The following is a 21,473-nucleotide window of genomic DNA, read 5'->3' on the forward strand; positions in this document are numbered from 1 at the left end:
TTAAGATTTTTTTAATTTTTTTTTTCAATTTTGAGCTTAAGCAAGGTAAACCCTACAGCTCCTATTCTTACCTTGAGCGTATCTTCATATGACATATCAAAAACTATATTTTTTTTTAATTTGCTTTTTTATTTCCATATAGTTTTAAAAGATGTCCTCTAGGTGTCCTCAGTAAACATATCAAGGTGATGCATAAGAGATACAACTTCAAAAACAGGAGAAGAGTGTTTGTCTTAAAAGGTGGACTACTTCAGCTCTCTAATACCTACAAGAATCACACAAGGAAATCTTTCTTATTGCCTCTTGATGTGATAATCCTCTAGAGATGTTATTTCGTGTTTCACAGTCTTTGGAGAAAAGGTTCTTTAGGTTACAGTTTATCCAATTTAAAATAATGTTACTGTTAATCGCTGAGTTAAGCAGTCTCCATTCTGATGGGACACATGTGCAGAACTGCAAATTACAATCACAGCACTTAAAAAGCAGTTACAAAAGAGGCACATGGCAGTATTTGGAACTGCCTCAACCATTTGCAAAGTTAGCATTAAATATAACTTGAAACGATTATGCTGGTGTCCCGTCCCAACCAAAGGGATGAGGGATGAGTTAACTCTAGATGTGACACGCACCCTGACTCAACAGATGAGACCAGGCGTGAGTTAACTCTGGGTTAATTCTGCATGGTTATGGGAAGTGAATGACAAACGATCACCTCCAGGGTCCAATTCAATTGTGAGTTTTACAAAAAGTACTTGTTGGAATATTGGTTACAGCGAATGGTGACTTGGCAAAAGTATAACAGAACTTATCAACACATTAACAACGAAAGTCCTACTACAAGCAGTGTATTGGCAACCATCGGTAGCTATAATATGAAATTTAACCAGAAATCAACAGCAGAGCTTAAAGATGGTGTTATCCTTATATGTTCAAAAGGGAAAGAGAGTGGTAGAGAAGGAAGGAAAACCAAGGTATAAGGGAGAGAGAAAGACAGTAATATATATATATGGAAGGAGAGATAAAGAAATGGGGGTATAGGAAAAGGGAGAGAAGAGCAGAGAGAAAGGAAGAGAGTGAGGGATCCAGTCTCTTACGGCCCCACAGTGTAGATGACAGGACTTGTACGATGATGTGTAGCCTCAGTGTTCCATGGCAAGGATGCTGGGGTCAGGAGCGCAGCGTCCTCTGATGTCTGGTTCAGAGTGAGGGTCTTCAGGGTGCTGGTATTCCCTTGGTGAGGCCGAGATGGTATTTCTTTCGGTGAGACTGGTAGGCCCTGGTGAAACTGGTGTTCTCTTGATGAGACTGGTATTCCCCCCCACGTGCTGTTTTTGGTGGGCTTTTTATAGCTCCCAGAGTAGAGGAAAGTCTGGGGGGGGAAGTGGTGATTGCGAAAGAGGGACAAGTCTTGGGCCACGTTAAAAGGGTCTCAACTTTTCCCTTTTGTTTGCCGAGCTGGGCATATCACGAGGTGGGGCTATGTGCCCTCCAGCACATCCTCCATCTCTGGTCGGTCAGCCGGCCTGATCTGTGGCTCGTTAGCTCGTCGTTGATGTGCAGATCACAGTTCCCCCTGCTCTGAATGTGTCTTCTCCTGACTGAACTAGTCACAATGTTTTCAGCCATGATCCTTATCAATACTCAACAGCTGGCAGCAGGGAAACATATTTACATAGTTGCTATGAAGTCTATGGGAGAATAGCAAATACTGATCTTCCCAAGATAGTCATAAAGGATTAGCTACAGTTAACACAAGTACTCAAGCAAAAAAAAAAATATATATTTCAAGAGATATGATATTTCAAGGTTTACTGTGTACATTATGTTCTGCTTCCCTTATAGCCAAAAGCAGTCAACAGAGTTTTGCTGCAACAACAACAAAACCCCCAAACAGACTAACAACAAAAGAAAAAGGCAGGATTTGTCCTAAGGAGCAGAGGGTATAATGTTATTAAACAATTATAAAACTGTTATGAAACTGAAATAAGCATGTCTGTCACTCTGCACTTTCTAGGTACAATAAAACTATAGACACTTATTATGGAATTCTTTTATTATGTAACATAATAGCTGTTTATTTTGTTTAAAAATTGTTTTAATCATTCTTTTGCTTAATTATTATTTTAAAGCAAAGAAATTGAAAAAATCAAGGCTGAAATGGTAAGTGGCTTCCTAAAACTACACGAGAGAGGTTTTCAAGACACAGAGTCCACCTAACGTCCTCACTATGAAACAGAATTATTTGACTGCTTTTAAATTGAGCCATTAGGTGTCACTAGGGATACAAAGTCACGTTTGCCAGTCTTCTGACAGACAGACTTCTGTTGGAAACTAGGTTTGGGAGCTTAATGTAGGTTCCAATTTTATTATTTTAATTTTTGTGCAAGCAGATGATTCTGATGTGTATACTGAAAATGTAGACCAGTGGCAGTGTGCTTGGAACCCAGCAATTTTTTAAGAAAAAGGCAGAAATATTATTTGGTGAAAGTCCAGAGGTATTTTAAGATATCTGTGCCCTGGATGAAAAAATAGTATAACAGTCAAATACTGTAGATGGGATAGAGCTACTTTTTTTATGAAGGAGAAAATGTCCTCTGCAGAGGCTGAAATCACAGGTAAAAATGCCAATTCGACAAAGCTGAATAAAATCTATACCTCCCTATATTGACAGCTGGGCTGAGAACTGTGTCTATACACTGTTGATCTGGGCCAGCAGGACCTGCTGTGAAGGCTCTGCCATGGTGAATGCGGATGCTGCAGCACCCATAGGAGGAGATTCTGCAAAGAGCAGCAGGGAGTGTGTTACCAAGGGATGAGGGTAGAGCAGCCTTGAGGGGAGCAAACACTGTTGCTTCTGAGCTCAGAAGCCCAGCAACAGTTTAAAAACACAAATCCCAGTTCCCAGGAAGTCCAGGTATTGTGAAATAGTCCTTTTTGTTCCCTGGTAGCGTGACTGAGGTTGGTATGTCAAGAAACTGACATTTGTCCATCCACTACACTCCATTTTCACTATGTGCTGTGTTTTTTTGGATACACAGTACTGCTAGAGATCTGCGGAACAAAACCAGCCACATGCAATCACATTCTTTTAATGTGCATAGGACAGTGTTAGAAGTGCTCTGTGGACTAGGTGTGCCTTTCCTTCTCATGTCATTTGGGGAAGGGTTGGAGCTGACCTATCTTCTCCGCCCTTTGGGGAGAGCCCATTCCCCACTCCTCTGCACACTTGACCTGCAAGAAAGGCCTGCCTTCTCCTAAGCAAACAAAATCCGTGGCTGAAGGCACAAGACTTCACAGGCAGTGTGTGAGACAATGCAGGCAGGTCACAAGAAACACCCAGAGGCCACAAATGCAATTGCAAAAAGCAAATTTATTTTAGTTACCTTGCTACTGTGGGATCTCTGAAACAGCACCTAAGCTTCCTGGCAGAGGTGACACAAGGGGGGACACAGGCAGACAGAATTCAGCCCTGGTAGAAGATCGCTGGGCCTGCTGTGTCCGCCTGTATTTCAAGGCTTCAAACAGGTGCAGCCTTCTGCTTTCTCACAACAAAAGCAGGAACCTCAGGCATAATGATAAGGCGCCTTAGAGTTTCTCACAGGCCTCTGTTATCTAGCACAGAGGTTCTACTTGTCAAACACACAAGGTCAGTGAAACAATTGGTGTGATGTATATGCTTTTTCTACACCCCAGCTGCAAGTCACTTGAGCGTATTTACATTTAACCTCCTTGCCAGTCTTCCACTATGTTCCCATACAGGCTGTATGCTCTAATCATAGTCAGCAGAGGAAGAACACACAGAGAACTTTCTGGACTCCAGGGGAAAAGCTGTCCTGTGCTCCTAAACAACATTTAAGAAAGCACAGCATGCTGAACCAATCAGAAAGCTACATATAACCAGGGAAGGATTTGACATGGAGCAGTGGTTCAGTTTTCTGTTTCTTGTGGCTAGTGAGCTAAGATTTTCAATCTAGAAAAGAGACAGCAGAGAGGCAATTGTCAAGGAGTGGCAAAGGTGAGGCTGCTCAGCAAGGGAAGGGGACCCAGGGCAGCAGATGACAGCAAGGTCAGCAGAGCAGGGGCCTCCCTGATCGGGTCCAATGCTACAGTTCCCAATGCTACAGTTCCCAGTGCCCAAACAGGTCTGTAACAATGAAGTAGGTCAAATATCAAGCCTTGAGGTTAAGGCCATGCATCAGGGTCTGTAGTGGTCCTAACCTGAAGACTGTTGTACAGCAAGGAGTTAGTGACCCACATAAAAATTGACCTGATCAGGCACAGGCATGTGCTCAGCTGTGCTATCTTATGCTGCATGTATTGCTTGGCCTCCAGGCCTCTACTAAGCTGATAGTATCATGTGGTTGTGGGACAAACTTCACCTGCTAATCATAATGGAGGAGCTTGTAGATGGCCCTGTACTGGCACCCAGCGATGATGCTGCTGGCACATCCTTGTCTTTATCTTGAAGTGAGGCAGCATGTCTCTATATAAATACACTTCAACAGTAGAAATGATAAATAAGAATTGGTTACTTCTAGTAACATACCTTTAAAAGCTGTAAAGATCACACTACCAGTGAACCTCTGCATGCATGGGATATGTGCAGCATGCTGTGCCCTGAAAAAAGATCCATCCAATTCTACACAGCTTGAGGTTCCCACCATCTGAAGGGACATGAAATTATCTATGCTATCTCCTTTTTCCTTTTCATGTTATCTCCAATAAACTGCATTTTAATCAGTTTCTTACTGGTATCCAAAACAAACACTTGCAGTGGTGCATTACAGGGTCCATCTTGATGAGGTTCCTGGCCAGGCACAGGCATGCAAGGATCACAGTCGAGAGACTCAGTTTAAATGCTTCTCTCAATTGAGGGGGGGATGTAGACCCCCATGGAGGATTCTCACAGCTCTTTCACAAACAGTGCTCTGATTCAAGGTTGGGCAGTTGCTTCAGATGTGCCTGAGCCCAGGCAGCCAAACTCCTAAGAGAGGGCTAATGTTCTCATGAGCAGAGGTTTCTGAAGTCCCGGATGAGATGGAGACAATGACAGACTGACTATTCAGTATCTGTTACGACAGAAGAACCTAATGGTATTGAAAGAAGTTAGTAGAAAGTAGTTAAAAAAACCACAAACCACATAGAAGTAGCTGACAACAAACAAGTAGCAGAATGATGGACCTCATGATCAAAGGATGCTGGAGACTATAAAATTTTACATTATTTTAAAGGCAGACTGGGCAAAACCATGCAAGAGAAATCCATTGAGAACTAATAAATATATAGAAAATACTACCAGCTATTGAAGTCCCAGGACAGAAAACAGCCCATGTTAGGACCGTGATGGACAGCCAGCCTCAGCAGGAGCTTTACCTCACACCCTCTGCACATGGGCCCAGCAGCCTGTACTGGGCACTGGCATTTTGATACTGGGGGTGGTCTTTGTGAAAGGAAGACATGGACTGTCCTCAGCCAGTCTCAGCCAGTTGCAGCTGGCCCTGTAATGGATGAAAATAATCCATTGTATGCCAAATCTTCAGATAGTCAGAGGAGTGTTTGGCACCTCTGCTCAAGTGTAATTAAGAAAGGGAGGGCAGGAGAAATGCGAGACATATTTGGAGAAACAAACCAGAGGAGACACATGGAAGGCGATGTTATTGAGAGCACAGCTGAAGGCACACTTTTGGATGGAGGTGGTCCATGCCAGAAGAGGCACTTCTGAGGGACTGTAGCCACAGGCAACTCATGCCAGGGTAGTGACACCCCACAGGGACTGAACCCTGTAGGTGACCAACATGGAGCAAGGACATCCCTGTGGAACTGAAGCACCTGGAGCAGACTGGTGCACAGGAAAAAAAGTGAACAGCTACAACTGGCAGATAGAAACAGCCACACATCAACCCCAACCTTTTGCATTGTCTGCTGCTTCACCAAAGGGACTGGGAAGTACTGAGTGCAACACAAAAGCTGAAACTAGGAAGTGGAGAAGGAGAGTTTTGGACTGAAGTTGAATGCGGGGAAGGGGTATGAAAGGTCTAAGCGTCTGTTTCATAGTTAGTCACATTGGTTTTTGTCAATACCTGAATCAACAACAAAAATTTTGTGTTAATCAGCAAGAAATTATGTAAAACTCCCTAAGACTGTTGCCTACAAGAGAAGCCCATTTCAACTGAGCATTGGCACTTCAGTCTCTGCCTGAACTACACTGTAGGTGTGTGTTTTCAGGCCTGCCTTCTGACAGACCTCAGACCCAAGCCTTATAACCTTGTCTCCAGGCCCATGTCTTTTGCTCATAGGTAAGGGACAGGGCTATGAGTGCACTAATAAGAGTTTAATGGTCCTGACCAGCCACAACTGGAACCTCCACCCACACCTACGGGCCCAGGACCTCTGAGCTTTGCCCTGGACCTTCAGTCCCTCTCTGTGCTACCTCAGAGGTGTACCAGTCTCCAGTTTAAACATAGCTGTGGCCACAGCTGGCCACGGACTCTGAGTGTGACCTTGGCCCTGCCTTGTGATCACTGGACCTGAGCTTGTGTGAATTGACTTCATGGTTTGTCTTTGGACCTGCCTCACAGCCATGACATCATTGCTTTATGATCTGGACTCTTGTTTGGAGCTGTTGGTGATCTCTGGGCCTGTCCTGCTCAGGTTCTGTGGGACTGATCCGCATATGGTGAGGTTCCTGCCCTGCCAGCTGTGGGATAGCCCTTGCCTCCTGGTTTGTCTTTCCTTGGGGAGAAACTGGCCCTTACTACTCCCTGACAGTCCGCTCAGGCCTCCTTGAACCCTCTGATGGGTACCAAGGAGCCTTAGTCTCTGGTCACACAGGGCCTTGTCTTTACAAAACTTCCTGATCTCCCTGCAGTGCTCATCCCTTGCTCAGCCTCAGGCTCCTGACTGAATCCCCTTCCACCCAGCCAGACTCTACTTCTCATCTGGCTTGTGCCCAACCAGCCTCTGTGGCCCACTGGGGTGGCCTGACCCCCTCACTCAGCCCCAGGTCTCTCACACCATGTCCCTTTCCAGTCCACTGTCCCTGCCCCTTGTGGCCGCTGAAACAACCTGGGGTTCCCTGCATCTGGGGGAATGTAGGATTATCTATCCTATCCTATTTTTCTTTTTGATGTTATCTGCAATAAATGTTATTTTAAGAAATATCTTACAGAGTCTGAGTGCCCTTCTTAATGCAGATCATAAGCTGGTGAGGGGCCTGGAGCACAAGTCTGCTGAGGAGCAGCTGAGGGAACTGGGGCTGTTCAGCCTGGAGAAAAGGAGGCTGAGGGGAGACCTGATCGCTGTCTACAACTACCTGAAAGGAGGTGGTAATGAGGTGGGTGTTTGTCTCTTCTCCCAAGTAACAAGAAACAGGACAAGAGGAAACAGCCTCAAGTTGCTCCAGGGGAGGTTTAGAATGGATATTAGGAAAAAATTCTTCATGGAAAGGGTTCACAGAATCACACAGAATCACAGAATTGACTGGGTTGGAAAAGACCTCAGAGATAATCAAGTCCAACCCTTGGTCCAACTTCAGTCCATTTACTAGATCATGGCACTAAGTGCCATGTCCAATCTCAGTTTAAAAACCTCCAGGGACGGTGAGTCCACCACCTCCCTGGGCAGGCCATTCCAATGCCTGATCACTCTCTCCGTAAAGAATTTATTTCTAATATCCAGCCTAAATTTCCCCTGGGAGAGTTTAAGCCCATGCCCCCTTGTCCTATTGCCAACTGCCTGGGAGAAGAGACCAATCTCCACCTGGCTATAACTTCCCTTCAGGTAGTTATAGAGAGTGATGAGGTCACCTCTAAGCCTCCTCTTCTCCAGACTAAACAACCCCAGCTCCCTCAGCCTCTCCCCATAGGTCTTGTGTTCAAGTCTTGTTGCTCTTCTCTGGATCCACTCCAGCACTTCAATATCTTCCCTGAACTGAGGGGCCCAGAACTGAACACAATACTCCAGGTGTGGCCTCACCAATGCAGAGTACAGGGGAAGGATCACTTCCCTTGTCCTGCTGACCACGCTGTTTTTGATACAGGACAGGATACCATTGGCCTTCTTGGCCACCTGGGCACCTGGTTGTCAGGCATTGGAACAGGCTGCCCAGGGCAGTGGTGGAGTCAGCATCCCGGGAGGTGTTTAAAAGATGTATAGATTAGGTTCTTAGGGACATGGTTTAGTGCCAGAGTTAGGTTATGGTTGGACTTGATCTTGAGGGTTTCTTCTAACCTAAATGATTCTATAATTCTGTGATTCTATAATAAACAATACCCACAGTGCCTTGCAGCAGTGCACTACACCTTTTCAGTGACTGCAGAGACCTGTAGTGTCCTGAATTCTCCTCCTTTCCCTTTCTGAAAATGAGTCACTTTTTCAAATCATCAGGAATCTTCCCTAACTGTCCTGACTTTTCCTTAGTCATCATTTTGCTGTTCTATCTAAAGAAGTTTTTCTTACTGCCCTTCACACACCTTGTCAGTTTTCCTCCCAGCAGAATTTTCACTTTTCAAATTCTATAACTACATGCATGGGAAAAGCTTCTGTACTCCTGCCAGGTGGATTGTTCTTGCTTCTACCTCTTGTGCAGTTTCTTTTTGTGTTTGAGCTCAGTCAGAACGAGGACACCTTCATCATCCGAGATAGCCTCTATATTGCTTTGGCAGCAAGATATGTGGCACATATGGGAGCAAGTGAAAGGCTTTGCATGTAGGTGAGGCTAAAATTCACTCAATCCAGTGAAGAAGAACCTTCAGGTTCTGGGTCAGATACTCCCAACCAACCTGTTGCTGGTCTGTAGGATGTGGTCATTGAGAATGATGCCATGAAGGCCACATATGCCTATGTCAGATCAAATATGCATGGGGGAGCATTAAGAAATAATCATCTGTACAATGAAGGCTGTCAGGTTAAAATGAATGTAAGACCTGATATGCAATATCCCAATGACAACCAAGAGCAATGACAAATGTCTCTGTTACAGTCTGTGGGAGATCAAGGCAGCACTGCAGGCAACAATGTCATTCGCTTCAGAATGGCACAGTGCTGCTGCAGAAAGATGCCAGGTGGGCTACAAATGCCTATCTGAAAGAGACAGGAGATATCTCATTTTCTTTGGCCTGGGGAAAAAACACAGTCCCATAGAAAAAGTGTCAGAGAAATCATCACTGAGAGCTACAGCACCAGGGTCTGCAATGACAACCAGATAGACAGCTGCAAACACTCCGGATGAAAAGAAACACTCTCTCTGCGAATCATTACTTCTGCCCCTCATGGAAAAGCAGCTTCCAGTTGCACAATGTGGAACGAAGACAAACACAAAACAATGAACATGCTCCTTCCTACTGGCAAAAGAACTGCAACAAGGAGGACATAGGTTTTTGTGACTGGATAAGAGGCATTGGCCTGTGAGCTGACCTGGACTTCATATACTTTTGGATAAAAAGTGCCTTTTATACTCTCAGGTGTCCAAGGCTTAGGTACTCAAGACTGTTGGTTGAAGGGCAGCTCCACAATGAAATGCCCGGCAGAGGAAAGGGCAACAGAGCCTTAGCTGACCTCTTTCTTGGGACACGAATTGTCAAACAAGATGTGTGACAGAACTGTTTGTACTACTTTGCTCAGCTGTGCTGGACATGGCAATCCATTGCCAGTTGTCCCAGGTAGCCTTCCAATTACCCAAAGGTTTGCTTACTCTCTCTAGGTCCTGTATTGAGCAGACTATACAAGACATTTTGCATGCTGGCACTACGCTGACAGCCTGTTCTGATCAAGATCTTCATTTGCTCATGAGCAGATTCTGTCATTTGCAACAGGCCTTGCAGTAACTACCAGTTTGCACACAGAGAACTAAAATAGGCCTCTAGGAAAGAGTACACCGTGTATTTCTCATTCACTGTCAAAGCACAGCTTCTTACATTCCACATCTTTGCTTAGTTTGGGTGAGCTTTGAACCACCAACACTTCCTGGAGAGAAAACATGGCAGGCCAAACACATGCAAAAATGTTATGTAGGTCTGGAACCGGGACACCAGGTATAAAAATGCCTCTGGGATAATTTTTATTCTATACTTGCAGTGTAATTGTATGAAAAAAATTATCACTGGCAAGACTGCTGGTACTCCCTGGATATGTTTGTAAGTCCTAAAATACAGGCCATTTGTCATGAGCTGGGCCTGTGACACAGGTCTGAACACCTAAGTAATTAATCTATGATAAATCAGATTAAGGGAAGGGGATTCATGGTTGTTTAGGAAAGAGGCTTGAGGGATGTTTGGAAGGAAGATTTGACTGAGTTAAATGTACTGGCCAAGTCTTATATGCAAGAATGGAAGACCAGCGTGGTAGAAATACAAATGAACCCCTGTGAATACTAAGTGTACACGAACAAAAAAGGGATAAACACTGAAAATAGTGGCATAAATTTGGGGTTCACTACGAAGAGTGTGAGAAAACACCTTATTAGGTGTAGACACATCTGCCCATTTTGACATCTCCTCTTCAGCCTCTTCATCTTCAGCTTTGAAGAACTCCTGCTAACCATTGTTTTCTGGACATGAAGCTTAAAAGCAAAGCAAGGTGTTATACACTCAGTGGGACTCCCAAGGTCCAGGGATACCTCCCAGTATTTTATTATAAGCCTAATATTCTTCTGACCACCTAGCACTGGAAAACACTACTGCCTCTCCTGATGTCTATGGTACCACCTCACCTCTTCAGCTATACAAATGAAATGGGGACCCACTCTGCTAGTGGGTACAAAAGAGGGTATTTGTTTAAGGGTTCAGTGCCCTGGTTCACTGGTATACTAAACTGTTTGGTGAGAAACACACTGTTGTTATTCACCACTCTTAAGACAGGTTATGGTGAAGTGTTAATAAAAGCATTTATATATAACATCCAAAAGAGAGGTAACACACTAAACAGTATTCATAAAAATGTAAGTAATTAAAAAAAAAAAAAAAAACAAAAAAAACAGAAAAGCATAATTCTATATCTGTACACCAGGGCTACTTTGGAAAAACCTTGCCCTTACTGACCTGACCTGGTATCTGCTCAGACACAGTGACTGAGTGACTGACAGTTTTGGCCACAGTGGATAATTTGCCCCTTTTCTGTAGCAGAGACTCTAATAAGAGAGAAATTCCTCAGCATCCTCCATATGACAACTCAGCCTTGGATAAAGCTTCTCCTGGACAGTTTTCATTAAGAAAGAACCATATCCTCCTAGTTTCACGAGGCTTGCTAACCCTGACAGCTGCTCACCCTTTGAATGCAGTGGGGGGCGAGTAAGGAGCTGAGGTACTAGCTGAGCTGCCCAAGTTCCCTGGCTGTGTCCATGCAATATGTCCACAGACCAGGCTTCCACAAAGATGGAAATGTTCCTACTAAAACTGCCTCCTTGCTGTCTCCCTCTCAAGGAACTCTCCAGCCATTCTTCTCAGCTGTGGTAGCACTAACTCAATGCTTTAAAGTATCTGGCTGAATCCCTTTGAGGCTGGATGTCTTCTCCAACACCTGGCTGGCTGGTAAACAGCTTCTTGCAGCTTCAGTAAGAGGAAAACTATCCTTCTTTTTCCTGTTATTTCACTAGGATGTTTCAGGGTGGCAGGACCACTGTGTCTACATCGATCTATTTATTAACAAATGGATACAAAGAGCTAAGTAGATACCTGTACATAACTCATTACTGGTGTTTCATTGACCAGATGGTGAAGATTTTTGATTAACAGCACACCTGGGAGACACATTCCCCATTCCCTTTGTCCATCAGCATACTAATACATATTTTATAAGTGGAGATAAATTTTTCTGAGAAGCACTTCTGTCATCAGAAAGAGCGTACAAACTTTTTAGTCTTTCTTTGGGGCTGAAATAGAAGCAGTAGGCCTAACTCAAAAAAAGTGAGAAAAATTATTCTGTGCTTAAGTATAGATATGTATCTGTCACACTGTCTGTGGGGAAAACAAAACTCTTGGCTCATACTTGTGGAGTATTCCACAAGTATGTATTTCCACTACAGCCCTGTCTGAAGTCCTCAGACTTCCTTGCTAACAACAATGCAACGAGGAGAATGTGTATTTCTATGGCACATTTATTTTCACAAAAGCAAGCAGACTGAGGCAAACTGCACTGTCTAAACTTTTGACAGCAGCACAGGAGCCTACCTCTTCTCCTTAACAGAGATCACAGCTCCATATATGTTCTAGAGAATTATGTTACAGTGAGTTTGGGATTTCCCCCTCCTCCATCCTTTTAAAAATCACATAGTGCTTTACAGAGGTCAGAATAGTTTCTTTACTGTTTGTCCATTCTATTATTTCAATATAGAACAATAGCTTTTATAACTGAAATGCTTTTATAACTGGAATATATTTACTATTGTATATTATGATTGTCCCACAGACCATGAACACTCCTTCAGCTGAATTTCACAGTTCCTCTGTCATCTGACAGGCCATTAAGTTACCCACGGAAGATCTGAGAGATACGTTGCAAGTGCACACCACAAACACATTTAGAATTGACTGCTTTTTACTTTGTCTGGGACTATGTTTCGCTATTGCTCCCTTAAAATAGTTTGCTATAAAACCTTCACACCCATCAAAAGATCTTTTTAAAATAACCCAGCTTTTCAAAGAAAATGTGCCTGCTTTTGACTTTCATCTAAATTGTTTTTCTCACACATACCCTTCTTTATTTCCCCAGTTTTGTTCATGGAATAATAGCCCAAGTCCTGTTTTTGCTTACCTTCTGTCTAGCATGGCTCAGCTGCATTTTGTGCATCCAAAAAGGATCAGTGGAAAGAGAGTTCTGGTCTGTTACGATAACCATAATAACAAATTGACTAATTGTTGACAGATTGACTAATAACTGGTAATTCTGTTTTCCATCACTAAAGTTTTCACATTTTTTGTTTTTATTAACAAAGCAGTATCTAGCTGCAAATGAGACTTAAAGGGAGACAAGGATTATTTCCCAGTCTTTTCTACAATTCAACAGTCCTGCTTTACTGTTGGAAAACACTTTGTTATACAGAATGAAACCTAATATTTGCTCTCTCTTCAATCAAAAATGGACCCATTGAAACTAAAATCTGACCTAATCCCATTAATTTATTTTTGTGGTGTCAAAGGTCAAACTTCTGAAGGGCAGCTGTGGGTAAGTCACAGTTCAGACTGTATAAATTCCCAGGGGCTCAGCCAGTCTGTCTATAAACCGCTGAAGAGCTGTATTGCCTTTGGTGCTGAAGCTCAAAAGGTAAGCATTTCTCTAGGAAAATTTACCTTCTCACTATATCATTTATTGCTTATGCCTAAACTTAAAAAAAGAAAAAAAAAAAAAAGAGCAAATATTGTGTTATGTTCAGTATCTTTTAGGATAAAATATTTACATGGTATTCTCTACAAAAACTTCTCACCTCTGTCTATGCAACCTACACTATTTTATTATGTGTAAAACCTGACTGTTTACAGGAGACTTAAAAGTTCATTCTTTGTGCTTAAAATATCATTATTTTCAGAGCAGCTTATCCTTTCATTCAGTATCTCCTAAGTTTGACTTCAGCAGCAAAAGAACAAGTTTGCTTGATTGACCTCCAGTTCAACAGAGTGCACTGAGAGCAAAGCTATGGCATTCAGTGAATTAGCTAGTTGGTTTTTTTTAGTGTGAAATTTCTCTAACAGCTGCATCTCTGTCAAATACAGCCGCTGAACACTACACAAAATAACAATGTGTGTAGGTGTGCAGACATATTTTTATAATAATCTACAGAGGTGAATTTGTGTACAGAAAGGAAAGTGAGAAATGTATGTTTGACTGTATGCATATAGTCATGGGCATATTCACTAAAAATCTTGGTGGGGTTTAATACTCTAAAGACAAACTTGAGATCCCAGTATTAAGCATCTATAAAAGGGATTGCATTTTGAAAGACAACAAACTTCACAACTTCTGTAAATCACAGGAAGGAAACTAAATTCATGCTGACCTGAAAAGTTATGCTTTATATAAGCACAGTGGGTACACAGGACTTATACTGTCCAGCACTTTATAGCAGCCTTGGATAGAAACAAATATAAAGCTTTTATCGGTCTATGCCACAAACATACATTCATTCAACAGTGCTGTATTATGGTAGACATTGCTATTTTATCATGCCTGCATTTCTATTCTGTCTGAATATCACTAACAAAATTTAATTTCTCAGAAATGTTATAGTGTAGTATATATAGATATATTTTACTGCATTTATTTATTTTTAGAAAATAAAAATAGTCAGCCGGCCTCTGCTTTTACTTATATCTGTTCAAACCTAGGGCAAGTCTACTAAAATTTGTACTTTAAATTTTCAGCTTTGCAAGTATGTCATAGACAGATCATAGTTTTGTGTTTTCATCAAAGGTACTACAAATTACCAAGCAATTCTAGCCTTCACTGAAAGGAAATAAGTACAAGCAACTGTTGTTTGACTGTGTTGAAAAAGTAAAGAGAAATCACTTACAGATTAAGAATATTACAGCCAAAAAGGCAACTGAATACAATGTAAAAGAATACAGAGTTTATGAATACAGAGTTTCTAACATGCACTAGAGGTGGGCATAGCAATAGGCATGTTACCACAGCATGACTTCAAAACTACTTGCTTATAATTCATTGCCTACATCTACTATTAAAGCGCATTGTGCTGCGTATGTGCGTTATTCCATTATTACATTATCATTGTACTTCTACTGTTTTTTCTAGGCAATACTGGTTTCACAATGGCCTCCATTGGTGCAACAAGTGCAGAATTTGCCTTTGAGGTATTCGATGAGCTGAAAGCCCAGTATGTCAATCAGAACATCTTCTACGCCCCCCTGAGCATCCTGTCCATGCTGTCCATGCTCTACCTGGGTGCAAGAGGAAACACCAAGGCTCAGATAGATAAGGTGAGGCTACAGTTAAGGATTTAAACTTTCCTGCTGCTTAATAGAGCCGTAGCTCTTAATTATATTATAATGTCCCGTGCATAGACCAGAGGCTAAAAAATCTGGATCTAGAGTTATCAAAAGCTGCGGCAATCTCCAGCTCTCTCATAGTGTTAAACAAATGCATCAGCCACAAAACTTGAAACAGGATTTCATTGTTAGCAGTAGGATTCTCAAAGAGAACAACACATTCCAGTGGTCTTTTGTTTAGAGTAAGGAAAGTAGGTAAAATCTCCAGGGAAATAGCCAAAACATGTCTCCAGTCTGCAAAATATTTCACATTACTTTTCTGTAGCTCTCACTTCACAGAGTGGGTGGCTTGTTAGATGGAAGAAAGTTAGTATTATTAACAGCACACTCTGGAGCTGATTTCTAGATGTCCAAGAGAAAAAAAGATCATCTAAGCAGACAACAGGATGCACAACTATTCACAGATGGTACTGATGGATTGCACCTTTTGAGTCATCCGACTTCTGAGTTAGCCAACAGTTTTACTCTAAACATCATGTGTTAATCTCAGTTGCATAACCTTTTTTGTCATACCTGTTATTTCAACTTGTGTTAATTTCAATTACAGGTTGCTCGGTTTGATAAAATCACAGGATCTGGAGAGACTGTTGAATCTCAGGTACAGAAATAATTTCATCTTCTCTATGTCACTTTCTCCTGGGAGCAAAACCTAGCAGATAAAGCAGCCTTCTAGCCATTCCAGCCCCTCTCTGATGAGTAGCTATTGCTCTGCATCCAGCAGTTGGGGGAACACTTTGTTCATAAGAATACAGAGAGAGAAGGGAGGTAACAGAGGAATCAGAACAAGAAAAAGATGAAACTGCCATCAAAATATTGGGCAAATAGGGAAAATGACAGATATTTTCATGCTTAGACAAGGTAGCTGGATGTTACTGATTTAATGGGACTGGCTGGGAATGGAGGAAAGCCTATTTGATCTGCTGGAGCTGGATTACTGTAGTGGGTAATTAAAAGAACTTCTGGGGGAGGTATGAGGCAATTATAGCAGCAAGACAGCACAGAATTGTATATATTAGAAAGTTACTACATCAATGTAGTTATAGCAACAAGATAAATATACAGGACAAACAACAGTTTTGTAAGCAGAAGTGTCTGAACTACTTTATTCTTCTCATAGAATATGAAAAACCTACTAAGTACTAAAACTAGAATAACATCATTCATCTTTTTATTTGCTTTCATGCCAACAATTCAGTGCAGTACATCAGTAAACGTCCACACTTCACTTAGAGATGTGTTCATCCAAATCACCAAACCAAGTGACAATTATTCACTCAGCTTTGCCGGTAGACTTTACACTGAAGAAACATTCCAAATCCTACCGGTGAGTTGCACTAAAATCTTGATCTGAGAGTATTTTCATGTCATAGCTGTAACATTCTGTAATGCAAAATAATTGTCAGAAGTCTAGTTTCTGCTGAAGAAATTTTCTACCATATGGAAGACAGGATTCATGACTTCTCTCTATCGCAGCCTTAATCCTCTGCTGTCTTGAGAAAAAATATGTTTAGCCAAAAAGATGTTTCTGCAAAGTACAGTCATGATCCAATCATGTCAAGATATAATTAATAAAGGTAACTTTTGTTGGAAAGAACTCTAACTGTTTTCTTAACTTATAAAACAAAGCTGAAAAAGAATTTCAGGTTCTCAAAAATATTACAAGTTTTCCCATTGAAGGGAACATTTAATTTGAAATTAAAGGAAAATACCATTGCAAAGTCAAAAGTGAAAAAGTCGGCAAAATTAAAAAAAAAAAACCCATATTTCAACTGAAATGAATGTATTTTTTTCGGATCAAACTAAATTCTGGGAAATACTTAAAAAAAATGCAAGCATATACTCTTGCTTGAAGCAATGAATATCAAATCCTAAGATGCTTACGAATTAGAATCATGGTTTACTGAGTAGCTTTAATGAGCAGATTATTCATATCTGTTAATTTCAGTCTTGCATTTCACATTTTCAAAATGCTTTGACATTCTAATCTGAAAGCTGCATACTCTTCATTTGCAGGAATACATGAAATGTGTGAAGGAACTGTATAAAGAAAGCGTGGAATCTGTCAGCTTTCAAACAGCTGCAGAACAAGCCAGAGTGCGCATCAACTCCTGGGTTGAAAGTCAGACAAATGGTAAGAGCAAGCCAAGTATCAACATGGGTATTTTCCATTCTGCCACCACATGTGAACAGCATATGGTAATGCTTGAAGTCAGGAGAGAACAAAAAACCCCAAAACCTCTCTCTCTGTTCCTGTTCCTGGATAATAGATCAGTTCCCAAATATGGAACTATCATTTAACAATTTTTTTTTCCTCAGACACATCCCTTTTAGAGGACTCTCTATATCTGTAGGTGCTTTGTGGGTATGTAACACTTCCAGTTCTGATGAAAGCGGCAGCCCTAGAACATGCTTGGTACACAGTGACAAGTGGTTTGACACTAGTGTTGAGAATCTGGATATCCTTTGATCAGCATGCTTTGCCCTCAAGATTCCCAGAGTTGTTTGCCTGTTAAGTAGGGCATGCAGTCACAAGATACTTGAGAAATCTTAACACGTAAAGGGCAATGGAAAACCACAAGCATACCACGACTGGGATTTTTACCCTATTGCACCTCCATGTGGTTCTTTTATTCTTCCAGTCTCTTCCTGGCCCCCTCAAAACATTCCTTTCCCTCATTCTTGAAGCACATGGCCTGAACAGCAAACACAGATAAAAGATGCTGAATTTTAACTTAAATGAAAATATTAATAATCACACAACCTTTGGTGTAATGTCGTAATTTGATGGAGAAAACCAGGCCATAATTCAGCTACTGGTGGGAAAGGACTAAGGGAGGAGCATGCTATGTGTATGAGGACTGCAGAATAAACAGGACCGAAGTATAACAAGAAATCAGAGTAAAACTCTGGTTTTCTTTCCTGTTACCTTTTCTACATAGACACCGCCTTTCAACTTTGGTTTGAAGCAAGAAGTATTTATGTTTAGAGCTGAAAAAAAAATTGTCTCTGCCCTACATCCTCCTCCCCACATATTTTATACCCTCCATTTAACGTTATGATTGCCAAGTAAGATGTGTTACACACAAATATGTTATATACGTGTTCTCTTTTCCTATTCATTATTAAAGGAATGATCAGAAATATCCTTCAACTGGGCTCTGTGGATCCCCAGACTGAAATGGTCCTTGTCAATGGCATTTACTTCAAAGGAGTGTGGGAGAAAGCATTTAAGGTTGAAGAAACCCAGACAATGCAGTTCAGAGTGACTGAGGTACACGGGCATACATCACCTTAAAGGTGTCATCTTTTAGAATTTGTGAAGACAGTAGACACATTGTTATATAGTCTTCCTGGACAAGAGCAATCAGTACTTTTAACGATAAGGAGACATTTCTACGCTGTACGAATAATCTTTGTGAAAACTATATTATCTTATTTGGTTTTGCAGCAAGAAAGCAAACCTGTGCAGATGATGTACCAGCTTGGTTCATTTAGAGTGACAGACCTGCCTCCTGAGAAAATGAGCATCCTGGAGCTTCCATATGCCAGCGGCATGCTGAGCATGTGGGTGATCTTGCCTTATGATATCTCTGGCCTGGAGCAGGTATGACTCTGGGAACTGGGTTTCAGAAAACCATGAACATGGTGAATGTAGATGCTGCAAAGCCCTTCACAATCAAATTATCCTAAAACACTTCACCAGTGAAGATGTGAACACTAGCAACATGGGATTGTTGCATAGAAGCATGTAGCTGACTCAGTGGTCCTGCAATAGTTTGTGCTGAGCACAGATTACTTACAGGACTACTTCAGTGGGTTAAATATTGGACACCACAGAACGGATTCCTCTTGGCTAATCAGCTGTTACTCCAGCAGCTTGAACGCCAAACATTTATGCCTCCATTTCTGCCCATTGAGGAGATTCCTGGGAAGTTCACGTTATCTTTAGTAGTTGTAATTATTGCTTGGTTTGGCAGTGTTCAACATGCTTCCTTCATATCTTCAAAAATTAAACTGTCTAAAAACTAGACATGAAGGGTACTGAAGTGGTTAAAGCAATTTCAAGAAATAAAACGTATATGACATACTATTGTTGATATGAACAGAATACAGGCATGGGATATTGTCATTAGCAGGACTGTAGTTAGTCTGAATAGGAAAGGCTATGTAATAGATGAGAGTTCACTGAGATATTCGTACACTAACTCAAAGAATCTAAATTATAAAAATGAAGAGGAATTTGAACACAGCTAAATTTCCATCAGTTATGATTGCAGACATGCATAATGAAGATTACATACAATTCTGGAAAAAAAAAAGAAAAAGTAGGTATACATAGGAGAACAAACACTGTATATTATAATTAGAAAGTCTGAAAAGGAAAAACTTGGATAAAATAGAATCTCTATGCATAAGAAAAAAAAATGTATTTGGATAAAGTTGGTAAGAGAGACTGTATCGACATGGTGTTACTACGTACTGCCATGGCAAGATCTGCATACTTAGCAAGTTAGCAGAGAGATATTCAGTAAATTAGCAGAGAAAGAAATATTACTAGGCATGAAGCAACATACACAATAATGGAAACAAACAATTAGTCTGGATAGCAATCACTAACAAGGGTACTCACTCTTCTAATGGTCACCAATGCAAATAGTGACTGTGCTGTTTTAGACTTTCTTTCTTGATTGGCAGAGATAACTTTGAACTGAGTGAGCTTGGACTAGTACAGTGTAACTAAAATAAAAGGATACTTTACAACTTAGCCTTTACTTTTCAAAAAGCCAATTTCTCATAAAAATATTAGTTCCTAGTATAGTAACAATTCATTGTTCAGGTATTAGTAGTAATTGGTTACCATTAACACCTTGTCATGTGGAGGTCTTAAATGTAGGTAGAGCTTACAACTCAAAAGCACAGAATTATTTTTGGAATGTATTCCCCAAGTAATGAAGATAAATAGCAAGAGCTTTAGGTGAAATTTGCTAAGTAGCCACCACATTAAAAAAATTGATTGGCAGTGAGTCTGTTAAAGAAATAGAAAGCAAGACAGAACAGATAAGGAAGAGTCATAGTTTGCTTTCCTGTCCTAGATACATTAATCTGTATATATCTAGAAAAAATGCCATAACAAGAGCAGTCAGTGAAAAAGGAAAAAAACCACCGCTGGTACTGCACTGCCACAAAGGAAGTTGTGCTCTCAACCCAGAGATCTTATTCTCTTGTTTCCTTGCAGATTGAGAATGCAATCACCTTCGAAAAACTCCAGGAGTGGACCAGTTCTAATTTAATGGAAGAGAAGGCAGTGAGAGTGTACCTCCCCCGCATGAAGATGGAGGAGAAATACAACCTCACATCTGTCTTAATGGGCTTGGGTATAACTGACCTGTTCAGCTCATCAGCCGATCTCTCTGGCATCTCTTCAGCAGAGAGCCTGAAGGTGTCTGAAGCTGTTCATCAGGCATTTGTTGAAATCGATGAAGCAGGCAGTGAGGCAGCAGGCATAGCAGAAGCTGGGGTCAAGGATGAAAGTGATTATCTAGAGTTTAAGGTTGACCACCCTTTCCTCTTCTTGATCAGGCACAACCCAACCGATGGCATCCTCTTCTTAGCCAGATGCATTTCCCCTTAAAGACAAGAAAGCTGAAAGAGTTTCTGTCCCTCACAGCAAGACCCAAAGCACTGCAGTATCAAGGGTAAAAAGAAAGGCATACTCTCTTTTTCATCCATATTTTCTAAATCCAGAGGGCTTTCTTTAAAAAAAAAAATTAAATCAGAGAAATTATACCATGAAAACAGCAGTCCTTTGCCTTTCCTTTCTGTGTAGAGTAATATTATTTACTCATGAATGAAGGATTAAGGGAATGAAAACCAGGCCCAAAGAAAACATGAACAGAGATGCTCCTGGTGAAAGTTAACAATACTAGTGCCAATTCATCACACTGAAAAATCACAACCCCACTCATCAGCAGGAGTTTTATGGAAAAAAATGCAGTCTTCCAATGAAGCCAGCTTTTTCTATGGCCAAGCTTCATGGTGACTCCTCCGCAATTAATCACTTGAAAACTCCCAGATTAAATTCTAAACTGTCACCAGCCATTCCTACTCTGACAAGGCAATTGCTTTTTCTTTGTGCTCCTGATACTGCAAGGTTCTTCTTCACTTTCTAAAGATGCATTATAGAAATCTTACAATTCGTATTTCTCCTTAAGCCTTTTTGGCTCAATTGTCTTGACCAAATATGGCATATTACTATTCAAATTGTTTTCCATGTATCCATATGTGATGGGTCTTCTGTACATACTCTTTTGCTCCCTTAATCATAATAAAAACACGTTTAAGCAAGTGCATTTCATCTGGAGTATTTCAAGTGTGCCTGGGATGAAGTAATCCTGGTTATATGTACAAAGTGTGGGATGAGAAGCTGGAGAGCAGCCCTGTAGAAAGAGATTTGGGGGTTTGGGTTGATGGCAGGTT

The 21,473-nt window shown here is 41.2% G+C and overlaps 1 protein-coding gene across 1 annotated transcript; it reads left to right on the forward strand.

Annotated features, from left to right (window-relative positions):
* Positions 1-14,724: 14,724 nt before the first annotated feature.
* Positions 14,725-20,628, forward strand: LOC309435660 (ovalbumin-like; the record flags this gene model as incomplete). The annotated part of the gene is made up of 7 exons (XM_082044169.1): positions 14,725-14,927; positions 15,544-15,594; positions 16,192-16,320; positions 17,010-17,127; positions 18,125-18,267; positions 18,445-18,600; positions 20,233-20,628. Exons 1-7 carry the CDS (start codon positions 14,760-14,762, stop codon positions 20,626-20,628), a joined length of 1,161 nt encoding a protein of 386 aa, XP_081900295.1. The 5' UTR covers positions 14,725-14,759.
* Between the last annotated feature and the right edge of the window lie 845 nt (positions 20,629-21,473).

Source organism: Streptopelia decaocto (assembly GCF_964273445.1).
Source record: "Streptopelia decaocto genome assembly, chromosome: 2".
In the NCBI taxonomy this organism is placed as follows: domain Eukaryota; kingdom Metazoa; phylum Chordata; class Aves; order Columbiformes; family Columbidae; genus Streptopelia; species Streptopelia decaocto.